This window comes from Cyanistes caeruleus, chromosome 23 (assembly GCF_971803275.1).
Source record: "Cyanistes caeruleus chromosome 23, bCyaCae1.hap1.1, whole genome shotgun sequence".
Lineage (NCBI taxonomy): Eukaryota > Metazoa > Chordata > Aves > Passeriformes > Paridae > Cyanistes > Cyanistes caeruleus.
This window is the reverse complement of record NC_141723.1, coordinates 2,717,292-2,736,647: the sequence shown is the minus strand read 5'-3', so window position 1 is coordinate 2,736,647 and position 19,356 is coordinate 2,717,292. Positions and strand designations below refer to the sequence as shown.

The following is a 19,356-nucleotide window of genomic DNA, read 5'->3' as shown; positions in this document are numbered from 1 at the left end:
TAGGGGAGCTGCATTTCTACCTCCTGTTTCTCAAACCCCTCTGCACGCCCCAGCCAGAGCTGCTGAGCATTAGCAGGGAGCAATAGGAGAGAAATCCACAAGCCTAAGAGAAATTTAAAAAAAAAATAGCAATAAAGGCTTTGCTGCGTCCCTGGCTAGCTCTGGAGAGGCCGGGAGGCTGGTTAATGGATGTCAGTTCTGCTTCCATTGAAGAAAAGAAAAATCAATGAAGCTTCTTCGGCAGGCAGGGCACAGCCATGCGCTGCTTTGCCTTCTCCTCACCCACAAACAGAGCTTGGAGCCACATTTTCCAGCCCAGGAAGCAGAGCCAAGCAGCCCTATGGGCTCCCACAGAGGCAGGAGAAAGAGGAACATCCGTAACCCAATCCTCCACTCTGCCTCTACCTGCAGATGTTCACTCCCATGGATTTCTGCAGTGACGGCTGTGCTGGGGTGGGAAGATCTTCAGCTCAAACTGCCACGTTGGCAGAGACCCCAGTGCAGATGTAATTATAAAGCTAAAATTCTCTTCCCAACTACTTTTGGGGTTGGGTTTTTTATTGCACTCCTGTGGTTTTGCCACACTGACACGAGCAGCTCTTTGCTGGCAGAAGGGACCCTCTCTGGGTGGTCTCCATAGAGCTGGAGTTGGATTTTTCCCTTTACTGCCTCTGTTTCAGCCTCTCATGCAGAAAAGATGCAGCTCAGACATTTTGTTAGCACTAAAAAGAATACTAATGAACATGCAGGTTGCTGGGTGAGGCACCTAATGACAAGCCACAAGCAGAATTGCTTAGCTGAGTCTCCTGGAAGTTGCAGGGTTGAGATTTAAATGGACTCAGGATGCAAAAACTCACCAAAAAAGCCATTTCTTCCTCTATTTCTGCTTAGTGCAGTACCAGGTGTTTTCTTGCTGCTCCACACCCTCATGAGGCTCTAGTACACCTGATCAATGCTAGATATTTTCTATTTTGATCCATGACTTCCTCTAAATGCTGGGGTTGGGATTTATCACCTCACCAGCCAAGTTCAGCCATTTGGACCCTGTTTTGTAGCAAATGGAGAGAAGGAGGCACTGCTAGGACACAATCTGTCTGACCTATTTTAGACACCTGCCTTAGACTGGGATGAATTGCACCCTAAAAAGGCTCATTGCTCCCCAGTGACTGCAAAAGGGGACTGGACAAACATGTTCAGACACAGCCATCCATCATCTCAGACACCTGCAGTCACAGGAGCAGGTATCCCAGACTGCTCCTGATTCTCTGGGATCCTCTGGGAATGCTCATGGATCAAGAGATGCCCAGCTTTGAACAGAATTTTCAATGATTCCTTTGCTTTTTCTCTCTTCCCCCTTAGCCCATGTCCCCCTGTAGTCAACAAGAGATGGCTCTGGGAGTTTGGCTGGTCCCTCTCTCTTCCCAAGACCTGTTTGGATCAGAGACATAATTTCTGAATGCCAAAATTTCTGGATGGATCTAGCTGGGAGCTCAGAGTCACATCCACAACAGAATCAAAGCATCTTGGTTTTAAGAGATGGATGAAGCAGTCTCCAAGCACACTGCTCCCCGAAAGTTAATGTCTTACTCAGGCTGAGAGAGCTCTCCCAGCCCTTGATGGAGGAGCTCTTCAGCAAACAGCTGCCTGAAAATACAGCTGCAGCATCTTGGGATAAGGATCAGTGCTTTGGAAAAACGTGGATGGGCTCATTTTGGACAGGACACCATGCATTACCAGAAATAAAAGATAAAGCACCACATCCCACCCGGGGCAAAGTCCTTCTCCACCACCAAAAAATAGACTCAAATCTAGTATCTCTCGTGCTGGGGAAAGGTGGATATGGATCCCATTTTCCAAGCTGCCTTGTCTCCAAATAACATACCCTGAAACATTTTTAGCCTTGAGTCCTACTGGGATGAGCTTATTCAATCATGCTTTTCACCTGCACACCTCTGTCTAGCAATCTTCCCCAATAATTCGTGAAGCCTTCGGCCAATTTTAACTAAATTGGACAGAGGAACAGATGGCTCAAAGACATTAAGTACCTGCAAGTCTAGTGCAGATAGGCAGCCAGGTACAGGAGAGAGATGCTGCAAGTGCCCCACGGAGGGAAAGGCCACAAGAAAATGAGATTCATCCTCATCTGAACCTCAGAGAATCCACTCAGCACAAAGCCTTTCCAAACGTCCTCACCACAGGCAGCAAATCATTGACTCCTACTTGGACTAAAATGAAGTAAACTTATAAGAACCCCGGCTTTATCGGCCCCCGTGCCAGTCAGAGGATGGATTTTGCATATGAAATCAGAGCCTGTGTGACAACCCAGACAAAGGAGGAAAACCAACATGGAAGGAAAGTCAAGTTGCTGCTGACACCAAGGAACTGCCGGAAATCTTGCACCAAAACTTCCCACACCCATCCAAGGGCCTTGGATGCTGCAGGCAGGGCGAGGGGATGACTGATGCAGCAAATTTTGGGTGGTTCCTGCACCAAATTTTTCTTGGCTACAATCAAGGCGTTTCTTGCATCAAGGGAGGGCACAAAACACACAATCTCAGCGGCCCCGGGCTCGCCAGACGCCAGTAATAGAACTGCTCATCTATTTCCCATCAATGTATCTTCTTAATGAAGGAAGATGGCTTTTTAATAAATAAAAGCTTTCACCAAAAATAGCTGCACGGTCATCTATAATCCCCTGAAAACTTCTAAAGGTCTAAAGTTGAGACACAAAGCACAGAGCAAGAGTTAGTGGGGGGTGCTGAGGAAATAGGGCAGCCACTCCCAAACCTTTAGAGCCAGGAAGAAACGCAGAACACCTTTTCTGCACACACCTGCGCCCGCCTCACCCTCCCAGCGCTAAATCCGCGTCAAAAGCATTTTGCAAACTAATATTCCCAAACTCCCAGAGCTTAGGCAAGTACTTTTGTTTCTATTTCAGTGCAGGGGAGGGGGGAAAGCGGCAAAGAGCAGCAAAATGACTTCATCGGAAAAGGCGAGCTGGTGGCACAGCGAGGACGGAGGAGGCAGCAGCCCCCCAAGCCAAAAGCAGGGAGGGGTTAGGCACTGAGCCTCGTGGCCACCTCCCCTTTCGTGTCTATCAGCACCATCTCCCCTCTCCTCCAAGTAAAGCAGATTTGTCCACAAAATCAGCTCCGGGTGGCGCAGCCTCGCCCAGCAGGTACAGATGGACTCGCTGATCAAGATGAATCATTTGGCACGTTCCAATGACCCGGGCGCAACCGCAGAACGGGCTCCTTGCTCAGGGCCCTCTCCAGGGCCGGGGCATCGGGGACAAAAACGAGAGGAGCCTCCAAAACAGGCAGGGCCCCCACATCTGGCCCCTCCAGCTCATCTCCCCCCCCTCCAGCGAGGTCTGGCTTGTTTGTCTCACCAAAGCCCCCTCCCCACTCTCAGACAAGGTTAATAGGGTAGAGAGAGAGCATCTGTTTATGAGAAGGTTATCAAGTGAAAGGCAGTAACGCAGCCTCCAAACCAGCTTTTCATAGCCTCTTACTTATTATTTAATTTGGCTCCAGTACGTGAAATTAGGCTAATGGCTGTTAAGTGGTTAAGGCACGCACATTGTCCATCTGCCGAGAAGGCTCCAGGCCGTTGTTCTGTTTCAAAGGCTAAGGAGGAAAAATAATATGAGAGTTGCATGCTGTTAGTTTGAGAGCTCATAAATGCATTTTTTTTTTCCTCTCTTTCCCTTGCTTTTATATTTCTTTTATCTCTGGTGCCTTGCCCGTTGCAGCATTAGGAACTTGTGGAAAGCGAGTTACTGGATATATTTTTTTTTTTTTTTTGTCGGTGCTCTTGTGCCTTTTTTTGCCTTTATTTTTTTCTTTCTAAGCAGAGGGAAGGGCAAGCCAGCCCGTTCCAGTAATGCCACAGCCACCAGCTGTTGCAGTCTTCCCATTCAGCCGAACTCAGTGCAGCATCCCCTGTTTGAGAGCAGGAGAATGAAGCACAAAGCCCTGAGCTTTTGTCTCCTCTCCTTGACACCAGGACTGGCAGCTTCTCTCCACCAACACAACATCAGCTCTGCAGTTTTCCTTACGCACAATCTGGAGTGCTCAACCCCTCCCCACCTGCACTCCTTGCTGCATTTAATGAGTAGCTCCACACATTGCATGGAAGACGTGTGGTTTCCTACACATTTTAAACCTTAAATGATGGAAGCTCAGGCTGGAGCTCCCTCTCTCCCCGAGTTTTGCACACAACCAGCGCCCACGCGGATTCTCGGGTGTCTCGTACAAGAGTTGAGCTCGTTCTATCATTGCTTCAGAGGAATAATGAGGTCTCTCAAGCTTTACTGTTTTCATGGGAGTTGTAGGAATATAACCTCCCTGTAAAACCTGACCAAAACCAGGCAGCTGATTCACAAAAGCCAGCAGGAATGGTGAAGGGGAAAAGGGACACCTGGGCCTTTCTTCCATCAATCCACAAAGAAGGTGTGAATGACTTTTAGGCAGATGAGCTACAGACACAGCAAGGCTAAACTGCATGTGAAACCTAGCCAAAAATCCAAGGAATCATGGGATCACAGAAGGGTTTGGATTGGAAGTTTAAAGGTCATCCAGTCCCATCCTCTGCTGTGGACAGGGACACCTTCTACTATCCCAGGTTATTCCAAGCCCTGTCCAACCTGGCCTGGAACACTTTCAGGGATGGAGCAGCCACAGCAGCCTGTTCCAGGGCCTCCCAATCCTCACAGGGAAGGTTTTCCTCCCAATATCCCTGCTAACCCTGCCCTCTGGCAGTGGGAAGCCATTCCCCTTTGTTCCATCAGGCAAGGGATACTGCTTTAACTGACAGTAGCCCTAGGAAGGAGCGTGCTCCGAGGAGGGGAACTGCAGGCAGGAAAGGGAAGGAGCCCTCCAGCCACTGCAAAAAAAAAAATAAATAAAATAAAAGACCAAAGCTATCTCTGTCCCCGGCGTAGGAGCTGAACTGTCTCCGAGTGAGGAGGGTTATTTATGGGGACACGAGGAAGGAGAAGGCAGCTGATGAGCAGATCTCATTTCCCTCCATTACTGCAACAACCCCACTTGAAATCCGACTTTATTTCTTCCTTTCCAAGCCAGGAAAAAACTAAATAACTGAATGCCACAAACAAAGCCAGCCTTCCATCCTTGTTATCCCCTGATTTTGCCAGAGGTTAGTGGGGTGGTTTCAGACTCTCAGCAGGGGAAACAAGCAGCAGTTGGCAGCACCAGGAGAAAAGATTGGAGCATTTACCAAAGGCTTGTCCCCTCACCTCTCCCAAAAGGAGCCCCCAGTGCTGCTTTTCCACAGAAACACTTTTCCAGGGTATAGCTGTGGCATCCAGGCTTGCCATCTGCTCCATCTCCCCTGGCTTTATCCCTGTGTCCTGCCTCTCTCACCAGGTCTCTGCATGACCTACTCCTCCCCATTTGTACCTTTGTTCACAAGGTATATCAATACATATTTATATTTTTAAAACATATTTTATACATTTTAATTTTTTTGCATATAAACACATTTTATTTACATAGTGGGGATTAGAACTAGATTGTCTTTAAGGTCCCTTCCAGCCCAAGCATTTCTATGACCCCATGATAAACACACACAAATTTGGTCCCTGCATGTGCTGATGGTTGACACGTGCAGAAGGAATCGTGCTCAGGGGGTGCTTTGTTATAACACTCAACCCCGAAATTCTCAGCCCTGTACTCATTTTGATACTGCTCTCCTGCTGATCCTGACCCAAAATGCACCATCCAGACTGTGTTTTTTGGGGAAAGATATGAGGCAAACAGGAAATTAAGCTGCTGGTGCTGCCTGACAGGAGGATAAAGCGGCTGTGTGCTGGAATAACCACCAAAGCAAGATGCTCAGCCCATGTCCTGCAGCTCTGCACCTGCTTGTGCTGACAAATAAGTTCCCGGCGTGCAGAGCTGTCTGGGATTATGGAAGGGAGCAGGATTCACAGAAAACTGCCCACATTTGGTCAACCAGTGCTGGAAACTCGTGCTGGTGCAGCAATTTCCAGGGGGGGTGGTGAGCTCGTGCAATATTTTTGTTTGACACTGGCAGAAGCCCTGCTCCGACACATTTCTCCCTGTTCTGCTGCCAGCGCTGCTTAATTCCCATGGCAGGCTGGCGGGAGCGGTGAAGCGATCCTAGCAGAAGTCTGACACCAGGAGAGTTCTGTGTGAATAGCATATCCCACAAATCTGCAGGATAGAGAACATCTGAAAACCAGGTTAAGGGATAAATACTGACAAGCCCTGACTGGAGAACAGAGTGTTCATTCAAACACCTGCATGAACTGGAGGATTGTTACGGTTTTCCCTCTAAATGCTGCTGAACAAGGTGACAGAGCCACATGGAAAACCAGGAGGAGGAGGAAATTCAGAACCTCCTGGCTGCCCCTGGAGCGTGGGGGGCTCCCATCTCAACCTGGGGGAAGCTGGCAGGACAGGGTTTGCAGGAAGGATCCTTCCAGGATTACCACACTGCCAGGGAGCATATGCAAGGAAGAGAAGGATTACAGCACTTTGCTTCTGATCATCCCTGTTTTGAAGGGGTTTTTTGGCCTTAGTTGCCAGCAATTTTGGCAGGAGGTTTCCCAAGCACTGAGCTGGCAGCGGTAGGGAAGAGGGTGGCTTTATCCAAGACATGAAAATCCAGGGAGATGGCTTTGAACTAAAGCTGATGCAGGAGAGACAAAAAGGAAATATCCTTGTGGGCACAGCAGCTGCTTCAGAGACAGCAGGGAAAATTTGTGGAGAGGAGGCTGAGCTCAGAGTTGAGTTTTTCCCAGACTGCAGGATCACAATGTGGAAGGAGGGGACCTGAGGGGGATAGGCTCCAATATTTTTCTCTGATTCCTTTCAGAAAGGGAAGCTTTGGCCCCCTCCTCTCGTCTCAGGGGAACAGGGAAAGAGGACACGCTGCTCACAGCCTGAAGCCTCGCTGGTGGGACGGGAAATTGCTCTGCTCCTGCTGGGATCTGCAGCCCTGGCCTCTATGGGGAGTGATGGATGAAAGGGAGGGAGAGGAGGAGGAAGCTGTGTCTTAAGGCTCTGCAGCAGCAAATGGCCTCAGCGATTAGAACTGAGTGGGCAGCTGTGTATCACTCTGGATTTTCTGCCTGTTTCATCACTAGCAGTGACTCAGGAATATTCTTCATCGCCCTCAAGCGAGGATATGATCATTTTCTGCCACTTGAGATGAAGCTAATTTTACAGCAGCTTAGAGGGAGAGAGATGTCATGTGCTGATTTCTGTGCTGTCTGCATCACCCAGCGCTGCAGCACGGCCAGGCCATAGGTGCTGATGGCTGGAAGTTAAACCACCCTGCACCAGGACAGAAAATCCAAGAAAAGCAGGTTTGGAGCTGCAGAAAGATGAGAGGAGAAAGGCAGCACAGAATCAAGAATTCCCATCAAGGAGAAATCTAACAGCATTCCTTCTCCAGGTTCATAGAATCCCAGCGTGGTTTGGGATGGATGGGACCTTAAAGATCCTCTTATTCCACCCCCTGCCATGGGCAGGGACACCTTCCACTATCCCAGGTTGCTCCAAGCCCCATCCAAGATGCCTTGGACACTTGCAGAGTTGGGGCAGACACAATTTTCTGGGCAATGTGCAACTGCTCGTTGGTAGGAGAAGCATCCTGACTGTCTGGGGATGTAGAATCCAGTCCTGATAGGACAAGAGTGCTGAGCAAGACCAAAGGGCTGATCTCACCACTCAAATCCAACCAGCCCCAGAGACTCCAAATTTACCAAAATCAAATCCTGATGAGTGAGTAACCCACTTTTCATGAAATTTCAGAGTGGTTTGGGTTGGAAGCAGCTTTAAAGCTCATCTCAATCTTTGCCATGGGCAGGGACACCTTCCACTAGACCAGGTTGCTCAAAGCAAAAAGCGTCCATGATGCCGGTGCCAAACCACTCCCTTGGCACATCAAATCCCGGGTCTGGCTGAGCTCCCCCTCTCATCCCATCAGTGCTTCCCACGGAGCTGGGATGAGGTGACAGCAGAACCAAAGTGGCTCCACCGACCCTGCAGCTGGACCGCCCAGGCTCCTGGCTGGGAGCCAGCCCTACAGCCACATTCAGATGGGTTTTCCTGCTGGCTGCTCAGGCCATTTATTTATTTGCAAGATGCAAAAGCTGCCTTCTCACCAGGCCCTGGCAGTGCCTGGCCAGGCTCCCTGTGCAAAGCCACGGCATCCCAGGCACCGCCCGACATGCGGATCCTTGTCAGCCCTGGATTCGGGAGCTAACTGGCAGCGGTGGCTGCATTTGCAGAGGAAACGGAGCAGTACTGCCAGCTTTTAGTGACAAAGGGAGTGTTTATAACAGGCGCGGTGACAGCTGTCCGAATGCCACATTTATTTACAAAACGTTAGTTAAATTACTGACAGTTGGCGCTGCGGAGGGAAGCTGAGAGGAAGAGCTGACACGTCCCCGGCGTGCTCATTCGGCAGCCCCACGGTGCCTCTCAGCAGCCTCCCTTTCCAGCACAGCCCTTTGCTCAGGGCATCAGCTGCACCTTCTCTCCTCCCCTTCCCACCAAACCTGCAAGGGGATCATCCTCCAACTCCCACCGAGCCCAGAGGGTCAGACCCATCAAGGTGGGTGAAATTCCAGCTCCAAAATTCCAACTCCCAACAATGCACAGCCACCGAGCCTGCAGTCTTTTCTGGAAGGACCAAGAGGATGTCGATCCCTTCAGTAGTTCAGATTATTTCAGGCAGTGCCACTTGAATGAATGGAGGTCACCAAGAGCATCTCTGGATGGCCAAAAACATCTGTGTTGTTTTCAGACTCACAGAGGTGTCTGAGGTGAAGGCCCCGTGTCTGCTGAGCAATGTCAACAGTCTGCAAGCTGCTGGCTTGGAACCAGCAAGGAAATTGCAGCTGCCATCCTCCAGGAGACAAGGACAGCAGGAGAAATTTAGGAGCCCAGCTGCCATGCACCAGTGAAAGCGTCTCCCCTCACCAACCACCTCCGTGACGAAGCAATAACAACCCAAGATGGGATTTTGGCTTTCCAACTGCAGAATTGGAAAAGACCTCTAGGACCATCAACTCCAACCATTCCCCCAGGCCACCACTCACAAGTGTCCCCAAGTGCCACATGCACGTGGCTTTTAAATGCCTCCAAGGATGAGGATTCCACCACCGCCCCAGGCAGCCCATTCCAGTGCTTGACAGCCCTTTTGGTAGAGAAACATTCCCTAAAATCCAAACTAAACCTCCCCTGGTACAATTTGAGGCTGTTTCCTCTTGTCCTATCACTCGTTACTCATAAGAAGTGACCGACCCCCATATCCTGCCCTGCCACAGAATGCAAGAGAGGGAAGAGACTTTATTTCCACAAGGCCAACAAGATACCTTTGGCTCCTTGTGTTTGTAGAGGTCTAAATCACATCACTTGCACACACACCATGAGGAACCCCCAAACTGCTCCCTCCCAACACCCACCACGTTTTGCCCTGACTCCCACGCTGTGGAATTTTGCAGAGCAAACAGGGTCCTGACGTGCCTTGGCCAGCTGTAAATTTGGCCTTAGAACACATAATTCAAAATAAACTTTGTCTGATTCAAAACACAGCAGCTTTTCCAAATGGTAGTAAGCAATGGCAGAGATGAAGTTTGATGGAAAAATTGACCCAAGATGTTAAAGCAGTTTAGAGGTGAATAGGGAAAGATTTCTTTTCAGCTAAAGGGAAACCGTGTGTGTCCAGAAACTTCCCTTCTGAGACTGAATGAAATCAGACTCTTGCTATTTCCTACAAAACACTTTTAAACCCCAAATCTTGCTTTAGCTTCATCAGAGAGCTTCCTGTTACATTTGTGAAGATGCTTCATTGAACTCACAAACTCAGATAAAAGGAAAGAAATATTTTTCCAAGCAAACCCAAACATGCCCTCTTCTTCACAAGGGAATTCCGAGTCAAATCCTTTCCAGTCAAGGTATGCAAGAAAGAAATGGATTGTTTAATAAAAATATCTGGGTTTGAACTAAAAAAAGAAAAAAAAAATGCTTTCTTATTTAACAAATGATAAAAGTCTGAAATTTTTGAATGAAAGTAGAAGCAGGTGCTTCCCCAGCTCCTGCTGAATAGTAATAAGAAAAAGGGCTTGGAAAATACTTCCTTGAATTTTCACCTCAGTCACCCTTCCTTTGAGCTCATCAAGAGCTTTGTACTGGACTGTAAAAGAGGAAAAGGGATGCAAGATAATTAAAAGTTATCTTTATGTTTTTTTAAGGTTATTTAAGGAATAAAGCCCTACACATATAATTGACTGAATTTGGAGGACTGAAGGATAAGAACCCAAATATGCCTTCAAATATTAGTGCTGTGCCTATCTGTAGGTCCAAAGTATCTTGAGATTTGTAAGTGTCTCTGAGCCTGGAGCTGCCCTGCTCTCCTCCTTTCATACCTTTGAGAATTTGCTTTTCTCAACAGCTTCCTCTCATGCTTCTTATTAGAGATGTGTAAAAACCATGAGGCTGAAAAACACGCTGGTTTTGCTGAACCGAGGATGTGAAGCTGTGAAAATAATGATCCCACCATGACAAAAAAAAAGGGAAAAAGAGACTCAAAAATCCCAAGTAATGAATGTTTGGATCATGGCCGGGGCTCTGCATGTGTCTGATAAAACAGACACAGGTGTCAGAGCCATTTATGGTTGCAGGGACAGAGCTGGTCAAAATCTCCCATCTCTGGGAAAAAATCCTGTGATATTTCACCAGCTGCTCATGTTGGAAAGCAGTTTTATCCCTTATTTACTCTGTCCTCATTGACATGCAGAGCTGGACTCACTCATCTCCTGTTTGACCCTTGGTGTCCTTTCCTATTCAGCACCGTCCCCAAAGGTGTCCCCACCTTCTGACCAGGCTCAGCTCTCCAGACCTTGTCTCAATTCTCTCCCTGGTTTTTCCAGGGGGGAATCCAGCTGCAAAGTCAAGTTTGCCTGCTGATTTTCCATACCCACCCATCTGCCTCCTCACTTTGCACATAAACTAAGGATGCTTCCCAGCGTGACTGTGGTGGTGACAGCCAACACCGCTCCCCAGCAGCTGAAGAATCCTTATTTAAACCAAGATTTTTTTAATATCCTCATGATGGAGATGCTGTTGGCGGTTCAGCAGACGCTGCAGCAACCAGACAGCCAAGCCTGAGCCTCAGACTTGGCTCCTTCACAACCTTGCACCTCCGAGAACGAAACCCAAGGAGAGCAGAAGGTATTTCCCACTTGCTTTGCAAAGGTGCCGCATGCAACAGCGAGCAAACCCCGAGGAGAAGGAATTCCACATTGCTATTCCACACACAACCCGTTAACAGCCTGCATATTGTAGCAGGACTGAAATGCTGTCTTCCAACCTGATCCCCAGTCCATTACAGTTGGGATAAAGACTCGTGGTGACATTAATGAGCATTGGATCAGCCCCTTTGCTGGCATAAATCTCTCTGTCGCATTGGTGGGATTGCATTTTCCCCATTTGCCTGTTTGCTTGGCTCTGGATTCTCATTACAATTTCTATTAGCCCAGGCTCCCACTGATGTGGTTGTAGATTAGTTCCTTCCGGATTTTTTCCTCTGAAGGAAAATAAGGGTGTCTGAGTTCAAAGTGGCAGGTTTAGGCAGGTCTAGGGGGAAGAAAACAACTCTGATCAAGAGGAGGATTTTTCCAACAGCATAAATTGGAGTAACTCCAGTGAAGCCAACAGAAGTGACAAGGACTTGGGCAAGCTGAAGATGACCCACAAGCCCAACCCAGCTCTGTTAACACACTGGTGCCAGCAGCAGTGTGGCCCACAGGGCTCTGCCAGGGTGGCACTAGGACAGCACATCAGTACAGCCAGAGGTTAGAGGGGAGGCCAGGTGCCATCCCTTGGATTGGCACCCACAAGGGCTTGTTTCCAAGGCTGACATCAGCTCATGGTTCTGGTGAGGAAGCTTCAGAGCAGAAGCCCCACAGTGGCCTTCCTTCCCCAACAGCCCTGATTTTAGTTCGGCTCCAACCCAATCACCCACCCTCCCAGCAGCTCTGCAGTACCCCAGCCACACACCAGGAACCCCCAAAATGACATTTCCCTGGTATATCAAACCAAATAAAGCTCACAGTCCCCTCTTCAAACCCCAAGCAAGGGCGGGACATGGGTGGACACCTCTGGTGCCCTCCAGCAGGACACTTTAAACATTTTCCTTGCAGAGGGATGAATCCTGCCACAAAGAGACTGCAACGCAAGCAGATGAGTCATGGAGCAGAGAAAGGAAGCGTTGCAATAGCTGTGCACGAATCAAGACATTTATAGGACCTGGGAGGGCACCTAACGTCACACGAGGAGCCGAGGGCAGGGCTGACAACTGAAAATCCATTTCCTAAGCCTGCCTTCACCATTAGAAACACCACCCCAGCACCCCTCCACTGGCCATCTGTGGGGCTGCTCTGGCCTCCCCTCCCCAAGCCAAGGTAAAGTCTGTTTGACTTCAGCCTTTCCAGATGTGAGGTGCTTTAAGCCAGGACGGAGATGACAGCTCCACAAAAGCCCGCTTGTCCCCTAGGAGACCCCAGCTCCAGTGAACCAGAGGCAGCAGCTCTACCAGGAAAGCTATAAAGGGAAACCCTCCTCTGGCACAGCAATCAGGAGCTTGTCTCATCTCAGATGGAAATTGCACTCAGTAAAAAAAAAAAAAGAAAAAGAGAATAATCCATGCATATGACAATTTTTTTTTTCACCACTTTAAGCTGATTCCATCTCTGAGATGGGAGAGAGGTGGCAGAGATTTGCTGACATGTCACTTTAGTAATAAACTCCTCTTTCAGAAACGTGCCATCGCCAGCAAAGCAATCGGCTCGTGAGCTACAAGCCCTGCACGTGGGGCTCCTGCAGCCTCTCCCACAGGGCATCCCCGGGAATGTGGGGACAAAACCCTGACCAGAAAGGAGAACCTGGCAACAACAGGAAGAGGAGAGGCAGGGGTGAAGTGGCACCACGAGGGATGCAGGAGAACATGCTCTGCTGCTTCCTTACCTTAATACAGGAGGGGTCACCACAGCCCTGAATTTATTCCCTAAACTTCAGATGAAAAGGGGAGAGGTGTGAAGGAGAAGGGCAAAGGTGGTGGACAGCGGAGAATTGGGGGAATTAACTTGGGTTAAGACATGAGTGTGCAGCTTAGCTCCATCCTCACCCCATCCCCACAGGACTGGAAGTTGCTCCCAGCCCATCCCAGGTGCTCAGAATTCCTTTACTGCTCAGGAACTGAGAAAAGCAAAGGTGTTACACCTTGGCCTCTGCAAGCTCCAGCTTTATCCCCAACTAAGGGCTTGGGAAATAGGCAGGCAAGCAGTCAGGAGTCTCTGAAATAAATAACTGCAGCAGGATGAAAACTGCCAAGTACTGGGCTTGGAGACCATTGGAATGGGATGACTTTTCCACTGGTCTGAGCCCTGGAGACACAGGCGAGCACTGATCTGGAAATAAGGAATGTGGTGGTTGTGCAGGGAAGGGGGGAGTTGGCTGGGCAGGGCAGGAGATGGGAATGCTGAACTCGGGGTGTTCCCAGCTGGTGGGACAGGGTGCACAAGCAAAACTCCCTCAGTGGGGTTACTGCAGCTCACAGTGGGAGTGGGAGCCTGGAGCAAAACGGACACAGAGATGGGCATCCACCAGAGGAGGTTTAGCAATCAGGGCTGGCCCCTTTCATCATCATCATCATCATCATCCTCTGCCCTGCCTGGCTTTTGTTACTCACACCAGGAGCCCAGCCCGCTGCTGGGCACTTCTCTTTGAGCCCCCCTGAACCCCCCTGACTCAGCCCAGGCTTTCCCAGGCACAGACAGCCTGGAAGGGGTTCCCCTGCCCTCCTCCCCCCGCAGGATTTCTGCACTCATTGACTGCAAACCACAAAGGCAGCTGCCCAAAACCTCAGCGAGAATCACCCTCACTCAAACCCTGGCAGGAGCAGCACTGGGGGAGACATGGAGGCTCCCCAGGACCTGGGTGCTGGAACACACCACATCTACCCATTGGAAACCATTCTTACTTTTCTATTACACAATAAAAACGCAGCAAGGCAAATTCCTGTGAATAAAGGGGAAAAGATGGGGCAGCAAAGAGTCATAGAAAACAGACCCATCTCTGAAAAATAGTCTTTTCTGCTTAGCAAACAAGCACTTTCTGTTTGCACCCATCAAACAAACATGCTTGATTTTGTTTTGTTTCACAGCCAAGTCATCATTTCTCCAAAATTATTTCAAGAGCACAACAGGGGCCAAATAAATTTGCAAAACAGGCTTAGGTAAAGAATGGCAGAGCTCAGTGGCAAAGCTCACAGCCCTTTTCAAAGCCTGAGTGGAAACCACGGGAAACATCAGGGTTAAAAAAAGCTTTGCCTCATGTTTAACTCAGATTTGACTTTTAGTGTTGGAATCAAAGGGGGGAACAAATGAAGGCATTGCATCACCCTGCCAAGAAAACCAGAGGAGATGGAGAGAGGAGCACAGGCGGGTTCGGGGGGACACCATGCAGGCGCCTGTGCTGCTGATGGGAACGTCAGAGCCTCGCCATGGAAAGCGCTGACTGATGCCAATTAAAGTGAAATCATAATCAAGCCATTTGTTTTGGTGCCCAGAGAGCTGCTCCAAAGGTCTCAGCAATGCCTGGACTCAGTTCAAACACTGCATGGAAGTTCAGGATGGGTCCTCTCCAGCATGAACTGCTCGCTACTGGTGAGGGCAGAGCTGTCTGGACGCGGTGGGAGGGGATGAAGATCAGCCTCATCCTCACAATCTGTGCTTGGGGACACAAGGAAGGACAGAAAACTCTGACCTTCACCTGCACACAATTCCTCAGTGTAACCCCAAAGGCAGGACCAACACACCCAGCAGTAAAAACACCATCCTGTTGAACACAACACCCTCAAACCCTTTCCCGATTCCCACAGGTTTTGCAGCATCCAGGAGTAAATCCTATCCCTCCTATCCCAGGCAGCAGCTCTGACCCAACATCTAAAGCTTGATTTAAATTTAATACAGTGATCTAAAGTGCTGGTACCCACGACATGCCTGTACCCTCCAGCAGAATCATCAGGAGATAGGAGGAAATATCTGAACATCTCCAAAGTCTCTGGTCCTAAACCAATTCCCTTCAGTGGATTGTACAGAACAGAGCCTTTACAACAGAGAAGTCTCCTTGCAGCTTTCAATCCAGCTTTTTTCCCAGCACTGAATTCACTCTGCTTGGAGGGACAGAGCTGAAAAGAGCCTCTTGGCAGGGCACTGCTGCTCGACAGTGGCTCAGGCTCCTCAGCACCCGCCACCCTGATAAAAAAACCTATTTCCAAGAGCCAAAGCCTCTTCCTTGGGAAGAGGGAGGGACAGGACTTTGCAAGTGCTCCAGAGAAACAGCAACTTCTGCTGCTGAGTTTTCAGCTTGCTCTTCCCTTTTGGCATCTGTGAAACACCAAGAAGGGACCTCTAGAAACATCTCTCCTTCCAAATCCTTGGCTGCAGCTCCCCGTCCTCCCACCTTGCATGGAAATGAGTGGGGTTGGATTCGACCTGAATTTTTTTTTCCCTTCCCTGACTGCCACCAATGCAGGGCCAGGCAGGAGGTGGTCAGGAGCATCGCTGGGGTCTGCCAGAGCCTTTGTAGCAGCATTGCTATTCTGCACAAGTTAACTCCTCCACAACAGATCGATGGGCACGCCGGGCTGGGAGGGGAGCAGGCAGGAAGATTCATGCTTCCTTGATTTCCTCTGGTTTGCACATTCTCTGCTCCTTCCGGCTCCTGCCACGGCACAGCACAGCTGGGACTGACCCAGGGACGCAGCCATGTCCCACTGCCTGCTGGGCCAACTGCTCCCACCTCAAACCAGCAGGAAAACACCTCCAAACGCCCAGGCAAAACCACATTCCTGCACCTCCCTGTCACCACAGCAGAGCACCGGCCGTGGCAGCAAGCCATGAATTTCCAAGAGCAGTTCCCACTCCAGGGGTGGGACAGGAAGAATGTCATTGGCACAGTGGGAACAGCACCCACACAGGCTGCACATCCCAAAGCCCACGGGCCCCTCTCCTGGGGCACGCCTGTATTGACCAGGCACCTGCCAAGGGACATGGACATCCCTTGCCACCAGCCCAGCTCTACAAGGATGCACCTATGGCAGCTCCAGGATGGTGACACTGTGCTGTCCTCCCCCACCCAGAGTCATCTCCAAGGGACAGGATTTGTCCCCTTCCCATGAAGCCTCCCTGACAGAAGAATCCCTCCTGCTGACTCACCCAAGCTTCCCTTTGTTCTCCTCCAACACCAGCGACCACCCAGTGCCAGGGCAGAGCACCTCCATCTGTGGTGTGGATCAGGATCTACACCCAAAACCCTGTTCTGGCCCTCACCAGAGCCTCTTCCCATGAGTTTGCTGAGCACCCACCCAGCTGCTGCCACCCCCTGTGAGTTTCACCGCCCAGACCCCCAGTAACCCAAACCTCTCCCTCTTTGACAGCGAGATCTGTAGGATTTTTGGCATTTGGGAGAACACAGCGGTTCAGGAAAGAAAAGGAGCTACTACTTTTTTAATCCAAGCTCAAATTCCTAAAGAAGACACCCTGTCCTCCAGCCTCTGCCACCCGTTTGCCAGCCTCTTTGCCCAGTCGTGCCATGACGCAAGACAAATCCAGAGGAATGGCCACAACACAGCTCCCACCCTCCCGGGAGCACTCAGGGGCCGTGGGGGGACACAAGATTTGGCTGGGAACAACTGAATTGCGGGAAAATTCCTGCTGAAATTCCTCCCGGGGCTTTTTTTCCTGCCCTGGCTTGGCCCCTCTCCAGTGGCTGGCATAAAGCAGGAGTGCGGTGTCACGGCACACACCCAGCTGGCCCCGCAGATGTTGGTGTCACCTATGCACCGCTCCGGAGGAGCAAAGTCGCTCCCGAGCATGCTGGAGTTGCAAGCGCCGCTTCCCAGAGCTGCAATTAAAACCTGGCTTTTGATTTTTAATGTCCCTATCAAACATCCTCTGGGATGACTGCGCCCATCTGCTGTGAGGACAGGGAGTCTGGGCATAAGATGTCCCAGAAATTGCGCTGAGCAGAATTACGGATTCCTTGGCGGCCCCCGAACCTCTCGGATCGCTGCTGCAGGAGACAGGACCCTGGTGCAACGCCCAGCCCCCATCTCTCCCCTTCCCAGGGAGGCAGTGCTGCCAGGGAGCAGCAACCCCTTGCCTCTGGAGCGAGGGGATTTTAAAGGAGTGGAGCATCCACCTGTCCGGAGCCAGCTCTGTCCTACACTTCCCTATTCCAGCAGGTCTGGACATGAGAAAAAAGCACAAAGCCACACCAGGGGGTCAACAATTCCCCCTTTCCCCAGGCTGGGTCTGACATGGATGAAGACACCCCGGGCACTGCACTCCAGGAGCAGAGCAGGATTTATCTGCACCGAACGCAGCCAAAAGTGCCCGAGCCATGGTACCGATATTCTGTACCGCTGTGGGGCAGGGCGCCAAAAGGGAATCACATTCCCTTATTTTTCATCCCCCATCAACTTTCCCAAAGACAACCGGGAGGGCTGAACCCAAGCCCAATCCCCTGGCACTCCAATCTCTCCGCTCGCTGCCCGGTACCATCCTGTACCGCCAACAGGCACGGCGCATCCCCCGCGGGGAAACTGAGTCACGTCCCCAAAGTCACCACGCAAGCAGGACCCCCCCGTCCCCCCAAAGCCCCCGTCCAGCTGCTCCTACCTGAGCGTGGCGCTCTCCCCTTGCCGCACTGTCACGTTGTCCATGGCTTTGGGGAAGGTGGCATCTCCGCTGCGCACGGGCACTCCTGCGGGCACAAGGAAGAGCAGCCTGAGACAGAGGACGACCAGGCACCTCCAGGGCAGGGCCAAGCACCCACCGACCCCCATCCTGGGCAGCGGGGACTTTTCCAACAGGCAAAAAACACACCCGACAAGGCGAAAAGGGGGAAGGGGTGGGTGGAGAGGAGGGATGGGGGGGAGCAAAACCACCGGGGCGAGCGCTGCGGAGCTCCACGGAGATCAGGAGAGCCCCCGGCAAGGCTGGCTGCGAGCGCTGAGCCTGCCGAGCGGCATCGGAGGGAGTCCCGCTGTCCTCGGGCGAGGGAGGAGGACGGGAGGGCCGGGGGGAGGAGGAGGAAGAGGAGGAGGAGAAGTGGCAAAGGTGCTGGGCGAGCCGGTTCTTCGGGCAGCAGTCCGAGGCTCACTTGGGCGAGGAGGCGCCGGGGGGGCCCGGCTGTACCCCACTCCCGCACGCTTGTCCCGAGGCGGGGGCAGTCCAAAAACCAGTAAAAACCCCAAAAAACACCCCCGAGGCGAGCTAGCAAAGGTGTCCAGGCGCAAGAAGGCACAGCGGGCAAAAGCCTTCGGGATGCCCTGCAGCTCCTCTCCTCCCGCCCCGCTGCCGGGGGGCTGGTCCAGGATGCCGGGATGCAGGATGGGGATGAGCGGACGGTGGGATGCAGAATGCGGGGATGTCAGGCTGCCGGAGCCCCTGGCTGGCCTCAGCGGCGGGCGGGGGGGGCGCGGGGGGGCGGCGGCGGCAGCACCCCGGCCCCGGCCGGCAGCATCCCCGGGGTTGTCATGGCAGCGGCTCCAGCGCTGCCCGGCGCCTCGGCTCCCGCACGGCCCGAGCCCCGCACACGGGCGGGCGGGCGGGCGGCAGCGGGGCGGGATGCGCAGGAGGACACGCACATTAACCCCTGCCGCGCCGCGCTCTTCGGGGGGGATAACGAGACCCCCTCTCCTTTCTCCTCTCTCCCCCTGCGCTTACCTGCGTCCCGCAGCCAGCGCCGCACAACTCTTCCCCTTTTGCCCTCCTCTACCTCTGCACCTTCCCCAAGCCAGGCGGCAAAGTCGCCGTGCAGGAGGGGAAACTGAGGCACGGGTAATATTCCCCCCGCTTCACCCCCCCGAGCCAGGTGATGATGAGGAGAGGCAGGAGCGTGTCCTCCTGGTGCCCTGCACCTCACAGACACAGCGGGAGCTTAAGTGGCAAATTCCTCCCCAGCCACAAGCACGGTCCCCGCGTACTTTTTATCAGCTCATAATTTAACAAATATCACATTTGCTTATGCCGGGTAATTCCTCCTTCCCTCCGCTAGTGGCTAAACACATTAATATTTCCAGGCACAGCTCCATGCTGGTAAAAAGGTGCCGGGGAGCATCCTCAGAGCAGAGAGTCCTGGAGGCAGCAGTCAGATCACAGCTTTTGGGGGGGCTGCACCCCTCAAACCCCTCAGCTGCCGCAGCCTTAGGGAAAAGCAGGTCTCTCCCCCTTGTTGTGCCCAATGATTCCCCGCTTTGCCTTATCCAAAAATCCTCCCTCCATTCCCC

The 19,356-nt window shown here is 51.6% G+C and overlaps 1 protein-coding gene across 9 annotated transcripts in view; it reads right to left on the bottom strand.

The window, feature by feature from the left end:
• Nucleotides 1–19,356, bottom strand: part of LOC111939342 (protein CEPU-1) — a 365,998-nt gene that overhangs the window by 117,227 nt on the left and 229,415 nt on the right. For 2 of the 9 annotated variants that reach the window (XM_086860983.1, XM_086860984.1), the window contains exon 2: nt 17,744–17,828. In XM_086860983.1, coding sequence (XP_086717109.1) covers nt 17,744–17,828 — 85 coding nt within the window. Of the gene's footprint in view, nt 1–17,743; nt 18,622–18,793; nt 19,096–19,356 lie in introns of those variants that run through there. The other 7 variants (XM_086860989.1, XM_086860987.1, XM_086860986.1 and 4 more) reach the window with 7 other exon arrangements.